The 21,584-nt window shown below is 31.5% G+C and overlaps 1 protein-coding gene across 1 annotated transcript; it reads right to left on the minus strand.

Moving 5' to 3' along the window:
- Nucleotides 1-283: 283 nt before the first annotated feature.
- Nucleotides 284-4,845, minus strand: LOC140881842 (uncharacterized). The gene is made up of 3 exons (XM_073287454.1): nucleotides 4,289-4,845; nucleotides 1,672-1,925; nucleotides 284-865 (listed from the first exon to the last, which is right to left on the minus strand). Exons 1-3 carry the CDS (start codon nucleotides 4,554-4,556, stop codon nucleotides 512-514), a joined length of 876 nt encoding a protein of 291 aa, XP_073143555.1. The 5' UTR covers nucleotides 4,557-4,845; the 3' UTR covers nucleotides 284-511.
- Nucleotides 4,846-21,584: the final 16,739 nt, after the last annotated feature.

Genomic DNA, 21,584 nt, shown 5'->3' on the forward strand with positions numbered 1-21,584 from the left:
ACCTAAAACGATATTATGATATACCGGTGAAATATCAAATTTTAAAACATGATTATACAAAGAAACGTTAAAGGAACATTTGAATATATTTTTTATGTTTAGAAAAGTCATTTTATTTCTTACTTCTTGCATCGTACCTTTGTAGTATTCGCTGATCCGCCATTTGAATATATTGAAATTCATGAATTTGATTCTTTCGTCCAAGCAGGACCAAGGTATTTTGTGATTGGTTCTTTTTTAAATATATATTAATATCAATATTAAAAAATTAAAGGAGCAACAATCAATTAGCACGAATTTAAAACGCTATAATTTCACATCAATGACTTCTTACAGTCTAATACTACATGCAAATTACATGTATGTCTCTTTCACCATACTATTTTAAATATAAAAAATGTGTAAGATGGTCATCAAGATCCTCAAAGAAATGAAAAATGTCTCTCTAGTGGATGATTAATATGCCGAGAAACTCGTATCAAGGCCGGCCAAGCATGCCATGCCGTGAAAATTAATAATGACGGGAGCCAGTGTCATACGCACGGCCCCTTGGGTATGGAACTCTAGGCTCAAAGCCATGATCCCTGGAGTTACCTTGAAATCTACCCCGCTCTCTCGATGAAGAATCATAGTAATCATTATTGTAAGCTCGGTGTGGCTCCCCAGTGGGCGTGTGCCCAGAGTTGTACCCACGAGGATCGCCAGGGCCCATCACGCTATTGGGATATTGCTCTGTAGCAATCTGGTCATACTGCAGTTTTCTAGCTTGAGATTCTTTTCGGAGAAACTCTTCTTTAAGATTGGCATGCTGGGCTCGAAGAGCAACAAGCTGCTCCTGATACTTCTCGTTGATGGCATTTAATCTCTGAGGTACAACATCACATGAGTAGATTAAGTGCATTTATAATAAATTATCAAAGAACATTTCGAATGCATCCAAAAACCGTATCATTAAATTGAAGGAGAAGAGCTCACGTGCAGCTGAGATAAAGACTGTGAGTGCAGAATTTAAGAGTGCCAAGAATGGTTCCTGAACTAGTGAAAAATGGTGTGCACATCAACCTTGAAGACACTACTCGTGATTGGGATTCTAGGAAAGAAACATATTTCTATCAGCCAACTATGAGTATCCAAATGGAGAGTGTCAAGAATAAATACTAATCTACACACCAAAAAGCCAACGCAACCAACTTCTAGTTGTGTAAATGTGGCATAGGTCCTTTAGTTATGAAATATTGACGCTGATAAGAAACTCGTTCATAGATGGAATAAACTCTAGATCCAAGATAGTCGACTTTTCAACAAAGAATACAGAATGTTTTCTTGTTGGCTGAGATTAGAATTGTGAAAACAACAAAAGTAAATTTGTAACAGGTATTAGATCACTGTATTGGGCGCAGAATCAACCCACTGTTAGATTATCCAGATGATCAATTTGAGAAGAGTTGTCATTAATCATTAAGAAAAATAAACTAACTACTTTGCCAGGTGGTAATCCTAAGAATCCAGTTCCATTCTTCATTGGCACCCAATTCATGGAAAATATGATAGGAGAAAGCATAGAAAAACAGGAAAAAACCAAGTCTAGTATTCCGTTCAGCCAGGATTAAAGGAATTTATTTGGAAATCACTCCAAAACAACGACTCAAGTGAAGAAAATCCAAAACAAACCTCTCTGTGCCTAGCATTTTCTGCATCCTCCGCATCATTTTGTTCCTTGCTCAGTTTCATGAAATCGTCCAAGAATATCTGCTCAAGACCATCAAAACTCTGTATCGTGCGATTATCTTCATAGCCTATGTCCATATCCTCTTCACGGGCCTGAGATCTGGGATCTCCACCACCTTGCTTCTCAAATGGCATTCGAGGATCTGACCTCTGACCCTGGTAATAGGTTCTAGGCGCTTCATGCTCACGACCTTTACCTAAAAAAAAAGGCACCAATGAAAACAATTTAGGAAAGAATGACTATTTGTTCTTGTGCCTCGGAGTAACAAGGTGGAGGAGGTGCAGGGTTTTCAAACTTGTCACGGGCAACAAGTGGATGTCGTAGGGCGTAAAGGAGAATGTAATTCCTAAGATAACTCATTTTTTCAAATATTTAAAGAATATATTATGGAGGTACGTCTAGAAGTTGATAGGAGCACATGAATAAACTAGTAGACGCGTCCACAGATTTCATTGACACCAAGAGAGGAAACCAGTTTACCAGTTTTCACATATCTATTACTATTAATAAAGCAAGAGCATGTTAGAATAACTAACTTTTGGTATTTTCAAGTGAACTTCCAAAAATAACCCTATCCAATAAATAAATATACTATTTAACAATTTCAATTTATTTTCATACAAATTTCCCATCATTTCATACTTCACGTGTGACATATTTTAATTTCAAAATTCAAAAACTAACTCACACATATATTACCTACATGACATAATTGATTTCTAACTTTTTTTTAAAAAATACAAATTTTATCATAAATTATTTTTTAATATGATAATTTGATAAACACACGCATTGTGTTTGCAAAGCGCTAGTTCGTTTAACATCAAGACCTGCCTTTTCTCCAGATTAGATACGCCACAGGATCAGACATAGGATATAATGGAGGAAGCCAAATCATAGTGATTCCAACAAGAAACTTGAATGAAATAATACAAGATAACAGAAGTTATGGTTCAAAATATCATTCTGTTGCACTTTCAGTAGAGAATGATAAGAAAAATCTCATTGGTCACGACATAATTATCAATAAAGTAATAAGCACAGCTTCATATAAAGGTATACCGCTAGACTTTCAGAGAAACCAACAATAGCAGCCCGAATTTTCCTATTTCCTGTAAAGTCAATCGTTCATTTGTAAAAAAGCCATCAAGTTGAACCCTCTCAAACCAAAGGGACTTCAGACATGACAGAACCGTTTGGTTAAACTTTTTAATCACAGTGGACCGAGAGGTACAATGCAATGTTTTGTATCATAACCCTTTTTGCACTGATGAACTTCAGGTTACCACAGAGCTAGATAGTTGCAGTTTTTCACTCACTGTTCAGTTTTATGGTTTCAGAACTCCTGTTTATTGAAGATTCAATTTATTCTGTGGGGCTTCACACACCTAAAATTTATCCTATACCACATCAGCTTCTCGAATATGGATACCCAACGAATACTTCATTGGATGTGTTTATACTAAAAATTACAAGAATACTGTAACTGACAAGGTCAAATATAACATTCTGGCAAGATAACGATCATTCTCCAAACTATATTGAATATCGTGGATGCTACTTTTCAGATTTTAAAGATTATCGATTTATCTTTGTTGAAAACAATAATAAAAAAATCATAAAATATGAAATTATACATATGAATCGAGTATTGGAATTCAATCCAATGGTAATATGGTATGAATAAATTGTTCTTAATTATATACAATCATATTTATGAGGATCTATAGATAAAGAAAAAGATCAAAACATCTCACTGTCATATCTTTTTTTTTAATTGCTACATATTTATATCCGAGTTGTCATATCAGTGTCCTCCATTTCATGCATCATAGGTTATGCCATAAATTCAACATGCTGGTTAATGAGGGACTTCGGAGTCTTACACTTCAGACAGTTTCTGTAAAAAGAAAGACAAAGAACGGAACATGTGAACATGTGCACACTTAGCAACTGTCAGTTACGAAGTGCACATGTCTGTAAGTTTTAAAAGCGAACATGTCTCTTTCAAAAAAACAAAAAGAAAAAGGAACATGCAGTATCATGCACCCACTGAACAGTATTAACGTACGCCGTTGTTCCATCTCCCTGAGACGAAAATCTTCAGTTGATTGGTTGATAAAGAAAGTGAAAAACCCAGGCTTCCAACCCAAGCAGCATTGATTGAAAAATTTAAGTACTGAAATTATCTAATGTCGTGTATTTTGTCAAGGTCTAAATGAGAATGTAGATTTGGCACATGTATGAAATACAAATGAAACCCATATTAAAAAGTTAAAACTGATGGTGCCTATGGTAGGGTGTAACAGGTTCTCTCTATCTCTCTCTCACACCAACATATACAGAAATAGGACCTTTGTAATCGAGCTCAGCAACTTCACTTGCCTCTATGGGAGACGCGGATGCTAGCAAATAAACTAATAAAATCCCGCATAGGATTTAGCTAATGATGATCTTAAGCAGACCAAGCAATTAAACTAACAAAATCCCTACTTATATTGGGACGACCAACTCTTTCATATATTTGAAAGAATTAACTTTGGCAAAAAAAGAACTTGCCTTCGGCGAAGGGTGCAGTGGGAGACATCGCAGTTTGAGGCAATTTAGGCTGGCCACCACCATCTCTTTCCCACCGCCATTGATTTTCATTTTGATGCCGCTGGCGACTCTCATTCTCTCCAAGAGACTGCTGATCTTGGTGACGCCCCTGGTAATATCCGGACTTGCTGTTTGGATGCTGCTGCTGATGCAATTGAGTGGCAGCAGCGCCGTATGTACGGTGGCCCCCGCCGCCCGGCTCACCGCCGTAATGGCCTTGCCTTCTCATCTCAATGATTCAGTATAATCAATCGAGGATTAGAAATCAGTTTCTATGAAAATCTAGGGCTAGAAATTGGGGTTTGTCCAAAATTCCTCATCGACGTGAAGCTTCGGGTGGGATGGATATGCAATTACAATAATTATCATTTTACCCCCAAATCTTAATGCCCTTGCACTATGACCCTCTAGAAATCCTAATTTCCAAACAAACTCAAAAAAAAAAATGAATTTATGGTCGAGATATATTGATCGGATCGGTTCCACCCAGATAGCAACGTGTCTGGATTGGCTGATCACACGAATTCATCGATTTTGGGTAACGAATTTTCTTACAGCATCACTTCAAAAACTTTCTCCGTAACTTTGTAGAGTTTTTATGTGATATTTTCATTTTTATCTTATATCAAGTTTTGTTTAGTATTTTTCTTTCAACTTTTACATCTTAGTAAATATCATTTCTTCTTCTATGTCAGTTCATTTAGATGGTGTTTGACTAAACTTATTAAAAAGAGCTTATAAGCTGTTTTACGAGCTTATAAGCTGTTAGAACTTATTTTAAAAATAAGCTGTTAAAGTGTTTAGGTAAACTTAAAGATGTTGATATGTTTGGTATTATAAGATCTTTTTATTGTCAAAATTATCAAAAAGGGTATAATTCTATGAAAATAATATTTTGAGTTATACACATACGAAAATAGTTTTAGAATAAACCTATATTAAAAAAATAAAATTGTTTTAATATTTTATTTTTAGAAAAATTTATGTGATTTGTAATTTTTTAAAAATAATATTTAATATTTAATAAGTGGATGATAAGATAGAGATTTATTAAAATATTCAAGGATATTTTAGAGATATGGAATATTAAAATGAGATCTTTTTTAAAAAAGTACCTCCCCCCTTACTTTTTTAAAAACAGCTTATAAGCTGTCAAACAGCTTATTTTGACAGCTTATAAGCTGTTTTTAAAAAATTTTACCAAACACATTTTCAGAGCTTAAAAGCTCTAAAACAGCTTATAACCTATTTGAAAGAGCTTTTAAGCTCTGTCAAACACCCTCTTAATCATTTTTAATTTGTAAATATGTTTACCGTCTGTCGTAGGATAAAATGAAATTTCATGTTTTTTCCAAAACAATTTTCCAACACTTTTCTTTGTTTCACTGTTTAGTTTTTTGCCTAGGATCTTGGCCTAACGGTAAGAGTAAAGCCCCGAGAACCAAATGGTGTTGGGTTTTAGAGTCAGTGCTAGTGCTACACCAAAATTTATGCCAAACATTGTTATCTACTCAATTTAAATATTTGAATAATTATTTTTAGTTAATTGGAAGTGAAGTAAAACATTTTCATCTCGATCGACCTTAAACGGGCAAGATCCTAAAAGCCCAACCCATCGCAATAAAATCAAGGCCCGATATCATTCGAACACATGGACTACAATTTTGCAACTTAATTTTGGGGTGAAATGTAAACATTTTGTCCTTTTGGTAATCTATTAAACCAAAACATATAATAATTACCCAACTTATTAATGAACAGCTTATCAAACTGACTATAGATATACATAAGTTGCGGAAATCAAAACCGAATTCAATCGAGTCTAATGTACTGTTTGCAAACTCTAAACTTAAGTTATTATCGATTTTTTCGTAACAAATTTTTTAAGAAATAAAATTCATAAACACTTATTTTTAGAGGTTGCAAATACTTCATAAATTATTAAAAACGAAATCGTGTTAATCGCATCAATTTGATAAAATGGAACATTTACAAATTAAGTGCCATGAATATATAGTGTTTAGCCCTGTTTATTACCTTTTGCTTTTATATAAGAAATGAGGAGAAAAAGATGAGAACATATGCAAATTAGTGATATTGGATAAGAACATAGTGAGTGGAGGTTTCTTGTGCTGGGCTGGATCCCAGTGTGAAGGAATCCAAATGGTTTCGCACTTGCAATAACTAAACAAAAGCCTAATTGTTGGCATTTGCCTTTATAAATAATTATGTATGATTTTTTTTAAAAAAAGTTTATGCTTATAATTGTTTTTTTGGTATATTGTATTTTTATCTTTATACCACAGCACAAGTGGTTATTTCTCTGTCAAGATTTTCAAGTGTACCGTGCATGTTTTTAACTTGATAACGCAAGTCGATATGTTTTAAGTTCGAAAAGTATCAAAAGAACATGATGTTTAGATTCCATAACTCAGCATACCAAACATTTTTACTCATCAATTGACAATTGATGAGGTGTTGAATGATAAATAATATAAAGATGACAAATTAATATGTTTGGATAATATAATGATGCATGATACGGATGTTGGATAAAATAAAGATGTGTAATTAATCAATGTCTTATCTTCCACACCAAACAGTTATACACTTATATATGTAATTTTTGTAGTGCTTTGTCCTTTCTGGAAGCAAAGTTAAAACTTATGGAGCCATGTTTGGCATAACTTAGGGAGGAATGCGAGTTTAACTCAACAGCGACTCGAGTAAAAATCAAATCAACACACACATACATACATACATATATATATATATATATATATAAAAGTTTTCAGCTGCCCAACAATTTCTCCTCACTTTATATTCGACAACTAAAATCCGGTGGTGGGTTTTAGTGGTGCAAAAAATCAAAAACAAAAACAACTAAAACTCATCACCGTGATTTAGTGGTCGGAAATGAAGTGTGAAGAATTATTGGTCATCTGAAAACTTTTATATATATATATATATATTATTTGCAAAATACGTAGATGATGTTACTAGATTAGTAGATTACACATGTATCACATATAACAAGTTTGTGCTAAAACGGTAGTAATCAGATGATTAAATCGAGTCAATATATATGTCTGAACTAGAAGCTCCTCTGCTAATGGCAACAATTCAAATATGTACTCATTTTGTTCGACCACGTGGTGGAACTTCATTCGTCAATTCTTGTCTCTAAATATATCATGTGCATTATTGCGAAAAGGAAAGGAAAGGGAAGATTCTTCCTCGCATACTCTAACATGAATTTACATCTTTCATTTTCCATGTCTATCTTTTTGTGCCAAAAGAATAGAATACATCATGCATCAAATCAAGTCATATATGTATTCGAAATGACGCCAACAATAATGCACCATTTAGTTATTTATGTGGACATATTTTGAACACCATGTTTCAATATTTTTACATGCCTTACATAAATTAGAAATATATTTCATAACATATTTACATTATAATATTATCAAACATGTCACTTACCTCTGATAATAATATTAAGCATAACATAGGTCAAATATATATATATATATATATATATATATAGTTTTGCTATCCTGCCCACCCACCGTGCCTACCTAATGTGCCCACCATGAGGTGGCACTCAACTATTGGATGCACAATTCATCACATCCAATAGTTGAGTGCCACCTCATGGTGGGCACATTAGGTGGGCACGGTGGGTGGGCAAGATAGCAAAATTGTATATATATATATATATATAGTATTTCTTTCAAGTGCCCACCTACTATGCCCACCACCATGCCCACCAATGATGTGGCACTATTCTATTGGATGTGATAAAGATGTGATAAACTGTAGGTCCAATAGAATAGTGCCACATCAGGCACTATCCTATTGGATGTGATAAAGATGTGATAAACTGTAGGTCCAATAGAATAGTGCCACATCATTGGTGGGCATGGTAGGTGGGCACTTGAAAGAAACTCTATATATATATATATATACATATATATATATATATATACACGTGCAACATAATATATATATATATATATATATACATAATTTTTTTTAAAGGTGGTTGAGTTTTTTTTAGTGGAAAAGTTATGTATAAATTTATATCAGAGAAGGGAAAAATACAAAAGAATTTTTGGTATATATATATATATATATATATATATATATATATATATATATAGTCTTGATCCCCCGCACGAATTCTCCGCACCCTAGGTTACCTTAGGGTGCGGTGGATCAAAACTGTTATTTGTATATATATATATATGTGTGTGTGTGTGTGTGTGTATATATATATATATATACATACATGTGTGTGTGTTTTAGATATCGTGGGTGATGCCAATGCAATTCAGATTACTTATTTAAGGGATACTTGCATTTTACCCTTATATAATTACAGGATTGCTACAAGATCATATGATTATTAACTCTTCGTCTTTTCGAATTTTGAGTACACATACCCCTCAAAACGTGTACAAACAAAAATATGTGTGCTTGAAATTTGAAAACATGGGGAATTAATATATCATTTATTTTTTATAGGATATTTTCAGTAATTTTAAAATTTCACAAGGTTGGTGTATGCAATTAATCTTTAATTTAAACAAAAAAAATCATATGAGACGATCTGAGAGTTCAATTTTGTGAAACTGATCTCATATTCAATCAAAGTCATTAAAAAATATTATTACTTTCATTATAAAAATTAATCGGGTCGATCCATCTCACAAATATAAATATATGAGACCGTCTGACAAGAGACATAACAATGTAATACAAACGCTGTATTTTGATTATTGCATCAATAGTATGTATCAATTAGTTATATACGCAATATAACTTTAAGTGAGTGCTAAGTTGAAAGACAATTCATAAAAGGGATCTTTGTTGAAGGGGGAATAAACTTCCCTTTTCCTCCAACTTTCTGTTGTCCCCTCTTTTCCCTATGATTTATTATTTTAACAAAATCCCACAAAAATGTTCTTCCTTTCCTAAATGGACTACTAGTATACTACATTCCGCGAATTATGATGACGTCTCGACTCGATGGCTCCAATAAACGCGGTCAAATTCTCTCTCTCTCTCACACATCTATATACACACATCTATATATATATATATATATATATATATATATAAACAAAACTCCTTATAGCAGCTAATATATTCAAAACCAAAAAATAGAAAGATTATAACAAAAACTCTTAAGATATCATGATCAAACACGTACAAATATGATTATAATTTGACGATCAATTATGTACCAATTACGTATATATGATTGATCAAAATTATTTTAGGTTGTGCTTAGATGAAAAAACTTCAAATCTACTTATTTCATGATGCGTAAGTCTCACGGATAAAACGGGTTAACCCGGCCCTACCCATATTTATAACAAAAAATAGTTTTTTTAGCTTGAAAAGTAGTTATTTTTAATGGGTAACCAAAACAGAATATCTGTCTCATAAAATTGATCCGCGAAACCATCTCATATGAATTTTTGTGTTTCATATTTATATAGTACTCCGTGTTATTTATGATGTATTTCAAATTCACCTAATAATTATGTCATTTGAAATATATTCTACTTTATATAACTAATGGGTAAATATTTAGTGATGAATTTATGATTAATTTGATCCATCGTTTTATTTTTACCAATAAAATTATAATCGAAATTCATTGATTTGGAATATTTTAATCCAAGTACAGTATTAATATTTATGAGCACTATTTTCCTTGCTTGTTGAGTTATTGAGTAACTCTATTTGCTCATCGTCTCTCGGCTCACACAAGATAATGATCAATATTGAAGGACAAATTGAGGAACCAAAACAAACTCAATTCTAGGGTTGGTGGATGATATTAGATGTTGATGATACTAGCTGTTTTAGTAGTAGATTTTATTCCGCAACGTTTGATACGTCATTATTGATGTTATTAAATTTTAGTTGTAAAAATGATATTTGCAATTTTATGAAATGAATGGATCATTTTTCTGAATTTTATTTCACCGATTGTTGTTTTCGAATGTTTAATTTGGAAACGTCTGTGTCACTCTCCGGGGCGTCACATATCCTATCTAGTCTACATGGACTACGAACACAAACATCGACAGTTTTCGATGAGTATTCGAAACTATGTTTGATCAAAAGCATAATGACCTAACATACCTATAAGTAATTTCCATTCCATTCATGATAAATATGAAAAAATTGAAGTACAAAATCCAAAATGATGTCCATGGTTAGAATGTGGTTTAAATCCCAAGCTTCATGGTTAGATTCTTTAATGCAATAAAATCAAGGCAAATAATCCATTTTCATCTAGAGAAAAATATCGTGTTGTTGATATGTTATTGTACGCTAAAAAATTATTAAATAAAATTTTAAATTTTAATATCATATCTGTTGATGTATAATGTATTCAACTTATATTTTATTAATATTGTTACAAATAATACTTGATTTCTTGAATCAAATTTGATTGGCAGTCAAAGTTATCCTACTGGTGACACTGTTTAACTTTATTAGCTCGTACGTGCTAAATTAGGTCATATTGTTGTTAGCTAGTAAATATATGGTTATAATAATTATAATTATTATAAATAAATGTATGATGAATGAATATATATTTTAAATAATATATAATAAATAAAAAGAATAGTGGTGGAAGACGGAAGCCATATGTGTAGAATTTCGATAGGGGATGAAAACAAAAATCTGTATATGATTGAAATCTTTTATAATTATGTATTATATTATTATTCATTATTACTTTTTATTATTAATATATTATTATTGTGTGTGGTGTGTTTATATGTAGCCAATTAGGGCTATGACATCCTGTCAATCATTGGGACTTGTAACGGTGATATTTTTCTTTAAAATAATTCATCACAATGGAAACTGTCCAACTTTGCTTGCGGACACACTTTGTGTAAATAAATAAAAATAATGCGGAAATCTTTTCAATCATTTAATTATATGTCCAGAACTCCAGATATTTATAGTGAATAATATATTGTTAAGCTATGTTTGGTAGCATTATTAATAATCTATGTACAAATTTATCATTTTTAATCTTATGTTTTTTTCATCATATTATTTATCTATCTATTAATTATAATTTTACATCAATCAAATCATTAATTATTTATCATACATCAATCAAATCATTGAATTTAGATTAATATATTACCCCTTATAAATAATATTATTTATATTTTATTTATTTTTTAAAAGGATAAAATAGTAATTTATAATTTTTATATAAAATTTAATCAATCAAATCAAATCAACTATAATCTATCAATCAAATCAAATATTTTATCAACTATCATTTTTTATTTATTTTTTATTGCAATACATTACTTATCTATATATTATTTATCTCATCATCCGTACCAAACATACCTTTAGAATATACCCATTAAATAACTAAGCGCAACCCAAAATGGAAGAATTGTCCTTGGAAAAAAAGATCAGTGATTATCACATCATAATATGGAATTTTTCAATGGTAATGTTTAAACCACTATCTATATATACTAATGCATCGACATGTGCGTTACTTGCTATATAATTAGTTTATTTTATATTCATATAAAATATAGGAGTAATATCATAGTTATAATTGTAACAACGAGAGATTTTGAAAAATGACCTTGGTCAACTAAATTTTTTGATTTATGACCTTCCTTCAAAAAAATATTTGCAAAATGACTTTCAAATACAAAGAAAATGCAAAAATAAAACAAAGAAAAAAATTGATAAGGTTATATTTCCAAATCATGGTCAAACAGAGCTTATTTAGTTAAATAAATCCTTGTAACAACTAACTATGATATGCAATTTAAATTGATTAAGTTATATGAGATCATACCATGCATAATTATAAATTTATAAGAATTAACGAAATATTAAATTACAATTTGAAATAATAAAATAAAATTAAAAAAGGTAAATACAAACTACCATGATATCAGTTTTTGCTATATTAGGCCTAGAATTAATAATAGTAACTTGATATATATATATATAATATGTGTGTGTGTGTGTGTAATAAAATCGATAAATAAATACAATAGCATACAAAAAATGAAAATAAAGAATTATAGAATAAATATAAATTTTTAAAATATATATTTACAACCATATATAGGATATTCTGTTTGGACGAGACATTAATTTTTTTTAGTTTTATATAATAAAAGCAAAATTATAATTTTTAAAGAAAAAAATTGAGATGTATTTTTTTATATATATTTTTGGATTGAAAAAACATGGGTCCGTCAAACGAGAATTAAAAAGGTTTTTTTCAGAATATTTGTTCAAATATCTGCTTAATAGTTTTTAACGATAAAATAGTTTTTTAAAATAGTTGTTCATACACATTTTCAACTGTAAAAACATATTTATAAAATAGTTATCAAAACATATATCTATTTTCTAAGACAATTTTTTTAATCTATAATAAAATTTTGTTTAAAACAGTACTTTATATATTTTAAAAAAAAGAATTAGACTTTGATTTATATTCCAATTACATTTGCAACTTTAATTAATAATTAATTTTGATTTATTTGCAACCCTAAATTTCAAATTACCACATGAAACTCGGAATCGAAAAATTTAATTCATACATGTCTTATTTTTCAACATATATAAACGCCAACAGAAATAGACAATAAAATCTTGTCGCATTCCTATGAGAGATGAACATAAATTGAGGGCACACGGTTTGCCAGGTCGTGGATCAAGTTCCATTTTATAATATCCAATATTCGATGTCACTATATAAATACAAATTATGGAAATAAAATGTAAAATCATGTTCAAATATAATTTTTTTTTATTACAAAACGTTATATTTTTTTTAGAATTTGAAATGGAAAGTAACAACTTGTAAAAAATTATCCCGTAAAAACCTTAATTTGTGTCTATATATTTGCATAAAACCCAAATAGTAATTGTTATTTAAAAATGAAAATTTTATCCATACCCAGTCAAGTTGATGCACCTCTGGTGCAAAGGGTATCACACAATAAAAAGGTGCATATTGGAGTTGAATCAATCTCCCATGTATGCTTGTATTTGTAGTGGACAAAACTTCATATACATTCATTATTTTTAAAAAAAAAAAAAAAAAAAACTAATAAATATGCTTTCCACAACATTTGGACTTGTTTCTTTCGGCAACTTTTTCTTTTTTTTTTTTTAGAAAAATAATATATTCGGGATTGGGATAAGACGGAAGTTTTCACTTTAAATGGAGTAGGATTTGTAAAATATAAGCTTAACGAATGGGGGAAAAAAAATGGGAAAATTAGCATTTTGGTCCTCTATGTTGGCTTCTTTTTGGTTTTTGTCCTGTATGTTGGCTTATTTTGGAAAAGATCCTGTAACTCAATTTTTTTTTTGAATTTAGTCCTATATGTTGGCTTATTTTGGTTTTGGTCCTGTAAGTTGGTTTGTTTTTTGATTTTCGTCCTGTATGTTATCATGTTTTGGAATTTAGAAATTGATCTCTAATTATTTTTGTAACAAATATTTTTTATTCTTTCATGTTTTATCTGCTTATTGTTTTGAGATAATTACAACTAACTAATAAAAAAATATTTTTTTACGCTTAAACTTTTTTTAATCTAAATAATTTAATAAAATCTAAAATATGTTAATTTAATGTATTAAATGTAACATACTTTTGTTTTTTTAAAAAGTAACAAGCAAACATTCATTTATATCGTTCTCAACTGTAACTTCGATTTTTTTTATTTATTTGACACTAAGTGTTCGCTCACTTAGTACCTATTAATGATCATATAAATAAGTTACAACCTAAATTAACAAAATTAGCTAAAAAACTAAAAAATATATTTAAAACATACTTTCGTTCTTTTAAAAAGTAACACTCTAATATATTTTTTATCGTTCTCAACTATGGTTGACTTTTTTTGTTCCGCTTTTCTCGAAAGCAGAGCTTTTTAGGTATGTTTCACTTTTATCACGCTTAATCGCCGCTTAAGCGTGCTTTTTAGAACACTGCAAATAAGAAAAATTTTGCTGCTCCCTCCAGTTTCGGCGACGGAGGAAAAATACAAAAAAAAAACCAAGTTATTGTACCTTTTAGAACATAATTATTATTTTAAAAAATAATTAGAACGTCAACATCTAAATTTTAAACCTAATTTATTTAATTATAAAATAATAAAAAAATATTTATTATAAAAGCTTAAGCGGTGAAGTTGAAAAGTCAACTTCTAAATTTTAAATTTAATTTATTATTTTTTTTAAAAAAAAACATAGGCGCTTATTCTAACTTAACCGAGCTTAATTTGGTCAAAACCGTATCTTTTCCATGACCAAAATAAAAAAAAACAAGTCAACTAATAGGACCAAATCCAAAAAAAATCCAAATTTCTGTATTTTTTTTCAAAACATAACTTTGTATAGGACCAAAATCAAAAAGTAAGTCAACTTATAGGACCAAAACCAAAACAATCAACATCATGTAGGACTAAATCCAAAATAAAAATAAAGTTACAGGATCTTTTCCAAAACAAGCCAATATGCAGGACCAAAACCAAAATAAAGCCAACATACAAAACTAAAATGCTAATTTTCCCAAAAAAAAATAAGCATCCACGAAGATTCAAATTCGAGAAATCAGAACCGTGGACACAAAACAACTAAAAGTCGACTTTGTACTCCGTGTATAGTTTACTTTGTTTTTTTTTAAAAATAGATTAAGAACATGTTTGAATATAGAAGGTGTAGTTTTGTAAAAATGACTTAAAAAGTTTGTTTTTGTTAAATCCTTTTTATTAAATAAATGACAACTGGATAAATGCTAAAAAAACATTTTTAAAAAATATATAATTGTAAGGAAAAAACTTTTGTGATCGAACACAATTTTTTTTAAGAATAATGTTTGTATTTTTTTTAAAACAAAAATATTTTTTATCCATTGACTCGTCCAACCAAATGAACTCTAAAGAATACTATCGAGAAAACAAAATAGACAGACAGATTTCTAATACACCTTTAACTGAGATATTGAGAAAACAAATTGAATGTTAGTATAAGTAGAAGAAGGGAGTAAAATGTATATCATGATCAAAGTTTAAAAAAAAATACTACAAGTGTAGTGGGATAAGGCAGTAGAATATGAGTGGCATTGCTTTATAGGGAAGGAGGTAGCTAGGCAGACAAGGAGCATATGCGTCCATTTACTTCCTTTGCTTTCCGCCATCTTCGGCAAAGCAACAATAGTTATTTATGTTGGATTTTTGGCTTCGACTCATCAAGAATCTATGTGCGTAGCCATTCAATCATAAAACACACACATAAATATATACATGATGTTCGTGTGCACCACGTGATGTTCGCGCGAACATCTAAAGAAATAAAAATTAGATGTTCGGCGAATATCACGCGGTGCACATGAAATTCCTGCACACTAGTGTGCAGTAGATCATTATTATTAGGGCTGATCAAAATTTTTCAATAACCGTACGTCCGAACCGACTGCACCGCACCATACAACATAGTTTTTTTTCATTTTTTTTAAATAACCGCAGTTTTTAAAAAAATATGAAACCGCAGCACCGCCTCCACGGTGCGGTTTTTTTTTACCCAAAATCCTCCGCACCGCACCACCTTGCTTATATAATTGTTTTAAATAATGTTATTAACGACATGCACCTTAATATATAATATATCTTTATTTCTAATTGTACTCCGTCACTTTCTCTCGCAACATTCCTTCAATATTTTATCTTCTTTTTTTCTTAGCACGACAAATCTTCTTCAAATTTATTTTATAATCATGACTAAAAATGAAACATATATAAAGGAACCATTTTAACATTATTTTGATGATTTATTTTTCTATGTTATATATTTTATCTAATTATGTTTTAAACTATTTGTGATTATATTATCTTTAAATATGCTATTTATTATTTTTTTCTATTATTGTTTTAAATAATTTGATAATTTTTTTTCATTCTACTTATCATTAAAAAAACCACAAACGACTGCAATTGCTTAAAACCGCTCAAAATTGCAAAACCAATTTCATATGTAAAACCGCAATTAAAAAAATAGTATAACCGAATCGTAAAGGGCAATTTGGTTTAATTTTTTTTAAAAAAACTGCAAAACCGCACAGTGATCATACATACATACATACATACATATTATATATATCTGTGTGTGTATTTGGTCATGCGAAAATCCCTCGTTAAAGTTTAATACTTTAGAAGAAACTTAAATGTATGCATTATAAAATAAAAAGAACATTTATTTAATAATGTATCACGCAAGTTGCAAGCGAGTTTACGAAAAGGTTGGGAAAATTAAACTGTATTATTTTTTTTGATACAAAAAGGTGGGAGAATCTCCTATCTATCTAAGACCGATATGGTGAGATTTGAACCAAAATAATTTGGTTCTTGGGACTCGGGGTGCAAATTGTAGAAATTAAAGGAGAGAAATTAGGTTTTTTATATCATGATAAATTGTGTATAAAAGTTAAACAACAAGATGTTTATATATTTAGATTAAATACAAGCAAACAATAAAAAAACAACTTTATCTTTATTAGCTAATAAATAGAAAAGCTTAATAATAATAATATAATCTAACACAAACGAATCGAATCGAGCCGAATAATGATAAAATTTTAAGGCTCGAATTCGGCTCGTTATACGTATATTCGAGTTCGATCTCGATTCGAAGCTCGATAAATTTCAAATTCGAAGATATACGTGATAAAGTTCAATAGTTCAAAGACATCACGTCTACTGTCAACCAGTGAATTACTATGCTTTCACAAGGGAAGGTTCAAGGGGTAATACCTACCTATCCTATGCAGGATTCAACAGTTGAACTTTATCACGTATATCTTCGTTTATCTTTAAATTTCCATTTATGTGGGGGATTGTTGGACTATTCATTCATTAATGTGAATGGAAATGGGCTATTATTTTACCCTACCCTCCATTTGCATTTATTAACGTCAGGCAGTGGGATGTCAACATAATTGGCTTGTTCCCTACGCATTTATTTGGCCAGTTGTTGTGAAGGCTCTTTGTCCGGCTGCTGTTTGACCTTTCATTTTCAAATTGCATGCAAAATGCTTGCATGATTGAGTTGTTGCTATAAACTCTCGGTCTTGGCTTCTACTGAGAATAATTCCATTACCTCTCACTTACGAGCCTCTTCATCTTCGCAGACAGAGCATCTTCATCTTCTAATACAGAGCCTCTTCATCTTCGCATACAGAGCTCTTCTTTCATGTCCTGAGCTCCAACTAATGTGTGCTCTTGTTCATGATGTCCCTGTGTTCATGCATGCTTATTTAGTGCATTTGTAGAGCTTCATCTACTACGTGATTCAGCTCCTGTGTCCCTCACAACTCGTTCATAATCTCGTGAATTTCAGTTTATACGTGATACCGTGAAGGTATATATTCAGTTCGCCAAAGTATTACCTTGGTGCCAGGTGACTACAGGGTTCTACCGTTGTATCCTGAGAAACAGACGTCCGTTGTGATCCTCCGAGCACATCCGGGAGGGGACGAATCTGTTTTAAGGAAACTGTAATTTTACATGCCTCGGTTGTCTGTTATATGTTAACAGTGGTTTCTGGTTTATTCAAAAGGTTCACGTGACTATATTCTTGATCTAAAGGAAAGTTCACGTAATAGTTTTTGTACTACAAACTTAAAACAGAGTCTTCGACGTTTCGTTACGTGAATCAACTTCAGTTATGGAAGCTTATTATACTCACTCAAATTCTACAAAGATGACTCTTCCTGCTGCTGCTACGGTGCCTCTAAGACATCTGACAGGCCGGAAATATTCGAGGGCTTGAATTTCAAAAGGTGGCAACAAAAGATGTTGTTTTAATTGACCACCTTGAATTTAGCAAAGTTCCTATCTGAGGATGCTCCCAAACTTGTTGAGGGAGATGTGCAGACTACTAGTGCAGTTGATGCATGGCACCATTCAGATTTCTTGTGTAGAAATTATATAATGAATGGTTTGGCTGATTCACTGTACAACGTGTATAGTGAGAAAAAGACGGCCCAAGAGTTATGGGAGTCTTTGGATCGGAAATATAAAACCAAAGATGTCGGGGCTAAAAAGTTTATTGTTGGTAAATTCTTGGACTACAAGATGATTGACTCTAAATCAGTGATCAGTCAAGTTCATGAACTACAAGTGCTCTTGCATGAGATACACGCGGAGGGCATGGTGCTTAGTGAAACTTTCCAAGTGGCTGCTATTATTGAGAAGTTGCCTCCGGCTTGGAATGATTTCAAGAATTATCTGAAGCACAAACGAAAGGAGATGAATGTTGAAGAGCTCATTGTTCGACTTCGTATCAAGGAAGAAAACAAGAGTTCTTAAAAACGAATGTATTCTTCAAGTGCTGCTAAATTTAATATTGTTGAGCAGAAGAAAAATTCAAAGGCAAAGAGGTTTGTTGGTGGAGGCTCCAAGTTGGGCCCAAAGAAAGACACGTTCAAAAAGAAGTTTTTTGGTAAGTGCTATAATTGTGGCAGTCTGGGCCACAAGTCTTCTGAATGCAAGAAACCGAAAAGAAACAGTGAGACAAATCTCTTGGAGGACATATCTAAAGAGGTTTCAAACATGGACCTCTGTGCTGCCATTTCTGAAGTAAATATGGTTGGATCAAATCCAAGGGAATGGTGGATCGACACTGGTGCCACCCATCATATTTGTTATGACAAGGACATATTTGCTACTCTTGATGAATCAGAGAATGGTGAAAAATTGTTTATGGGCAATTCTGCTACCTCTGATATCAAAGGACAAGGAAAAGTGATCTTAAATACGATGTCTGGGAAAGAGCTGACTCTCAACAATGTGTTGTATGTGCCGGAGATTCGAAAAAATTTAGTATCCGGTTCGCTTTTAAGCAAGCATGGTTTTCACATTGTCTTCGAGTCAGACAAAAATGTTTTGTCTAAAAATGTAATGTTTGTCGGAAAGGGTATGTTTGTAATGGCTTGTTTAAGCTCAATGTAATGTTTATTAAGCCGAAAATAAATAAAGTAAATGCTTCTATTTATTTGCTCGAGTATTTCAATTTGTGGCATGGTAGACTAGGACATGTTAATTATGATACAATTCGTAGATTAATTAACTTGAAAAACATACCCACATTTCATATTGATAAAAACCACAAATGTGAAATTTGTGTTGAGGCAAAACTAACAAGATCATCTTTCAAATCCATTGAAAGAAATAATGGACCCCTTGATTTAATTCACACTGATATATGTGATTTAAAAGGAGTGCAAATACGTGGTGGAAATAAATACTTCATTACTTTTATTGATGATAGCATAAAATGTTGTTATGTGTATCTTCTTAAAAGTAAAGATGAAGCTATTGGAAAATTTGTCCACTATAAAAGTGAAGTTGAAAACCAACTTGATAAGAAAATTAAAGTGCTAAGAAGTGATCGTGGAGGTGAGTATGAATTAACCTTTGCTGAGTTTTGTTCTCAACATGGTATTAGACACGAAAGAATTGCACCTTATTATCCTCAGCAAAATGGTGTTGCAGAGAGGAAAAATCGCACTTTGAAAGAAATGATGAATGCACTGTTATTGAGTTCTGGTTTATCACAGAACATGTGGGGGGAAGTTGTAATAACAACTAATTATCTTTTAAATAAGGTACCCCGAAAGAAGCAAGATAAAAGTCCATATGAACTATGGAAAGGAAGAACACCTTCATATCAATATTTGCGAGTGTGGGGTGTCTTGATAAAGTAGTTGTACCTACTCCGAAAAAGTTCAAGATTGGACCTAAAACTATTGATTGCATTTTCATTGGATATGCACACAATAGTAGTGCTTATCGTTTCCTTGTATATGAATCTTAAATACCTGATATTCATAAGAATATGATAATGGAATCGAGGAATGCTTCATTTTTTGAACATGTGTTCTCTTGCAAATCTAAGGAAGAACCAGGTTCATCCAAAAGATCTCACGAGACAATGGAACAAGAGGTTAACCATGAGGTTGAACCTAGACGTAGCAAGAGAGCTAGAATTGAGAAATCCTTTGGTCTGGATTTCATCACTTTCATGATGGAAAGTGAACCTCAAAGCTTCAATGAAGCTGTGAATTCATCTGAAGAACCTCAATGAAAAGAGACTATAAATTCTGAAATAGAATCTATTTTGCAAAATCATACATGGGAACTAGTGGACCTTCCTCCAGGAATTAAACCTCTATGTTCAAAATGGATTTTCAAAAGGAAGATGAAATCAGATGGAACAATAAATAAGTAAAACCAGATTGATAATCAAGGGTTACCATCAATGTGAAGGGCTTGATTACTTTGACAATTATTCTCCAGTAACAAGAATAACTTCAATCCGGGTGATACTTGAAATTGCCGCTTTGCGGAATCTTGAAGTACACCAAATGGATGTAAAGACTGCTTTTCTAAATGGAGATTTAGAAGAAGAAATTTACATGGAACAACCTGAGGGATTTTCTGCACGTGGGCAAGAAAATAAGGTTTGTAAATTAGTGAAGTCTTTGTACGGCTTAAAGCAAGCACCAAAACAATGACATGAAAAATTTGATAAAGTCATGCTAGGAAGTGGATTTAAAATCAATGAATGTGATAAATGTGTATACGTTAAAGACACTGAAAATGGATATGTCATTTTATATCTTTACGTAGATGACATGCTTATCATCGGTAGTAATGATAAGATGATTCAATCCACTAAGAAATTGTTGAACTCAAAATTCGACATGAAAGATTTGGGATTAGCCGAAGTCATCCTTGAAATTAAAATACATAGAACATCAGAAGGGATAATTCTAAGTCAGTCACATTATGTGCACAAAATACTTGAAAAATTCAGTAAGGATGACTCTGCTTTGGCTAGAACCCCGATAGATACAAGCCAACATCTATCGAAGAATCTGGGTGAGAGTATCTCCCAATTAGAATACTCTCGATTAATTGGAAGTCTGATGTACTTAATGAGTTGTACACGACCAGACATAGCCTATGTAGTAAGCAAATTGAGCAGATTCACGAGTAATCCAGGAGCTGACCATTGGAAAGCAATTATCAGATTGCTAAGGTATTTAAGATACACTCGTGACCATGGGCTGCACTATACAAGATATCCCGCTGCAATTGAAGGATACAGTGATGCAAACTGGATACCTGATATGAAAGATTCAAAATCTACA

This window comes from Henckelia pumila, chromosome 2 (genome assembly GCF_033568475.1).
Source record: "Henckelia pumila isolate YLH828 chromosome 2, ASM3356847v2, whole genome shotgun sequence".
NCBI lineage: Eukaryota > Viridiplantae > Streptophyta > Magnoliopsida > Lamiales > Gesneriaceae > Henckelia > Henckelia pumila.

What these genes read in the sequence shown, in the direction of transcription:
- LOC140881842 (XM_073287454.1), bottom strand. Translation starts at nt 4,556, where the DNA reads ATGAGAAGGCAAGGCCATTACGGCGGTGAGCCGGGCGGCGGGGGCCAC. An exon ending in CACTGCACCCTTCGCCGAAG is followed by an intron (nt 1,926 to 4,288) that starts GCAAGTTCTTTT and finishes CTTTTTTTTTAG; the next exon opens with GTAAAGGTCGTGAGCATGAA. An exon ending in AAAATGCTAGGCACAGAGAG is followed by an intron (nt 866 to 1,671) that starts GTTTGTTTTGGA and finishes GTTGTACCTCAG; the next exon opens with AGATTAAATGCCATCAACGA.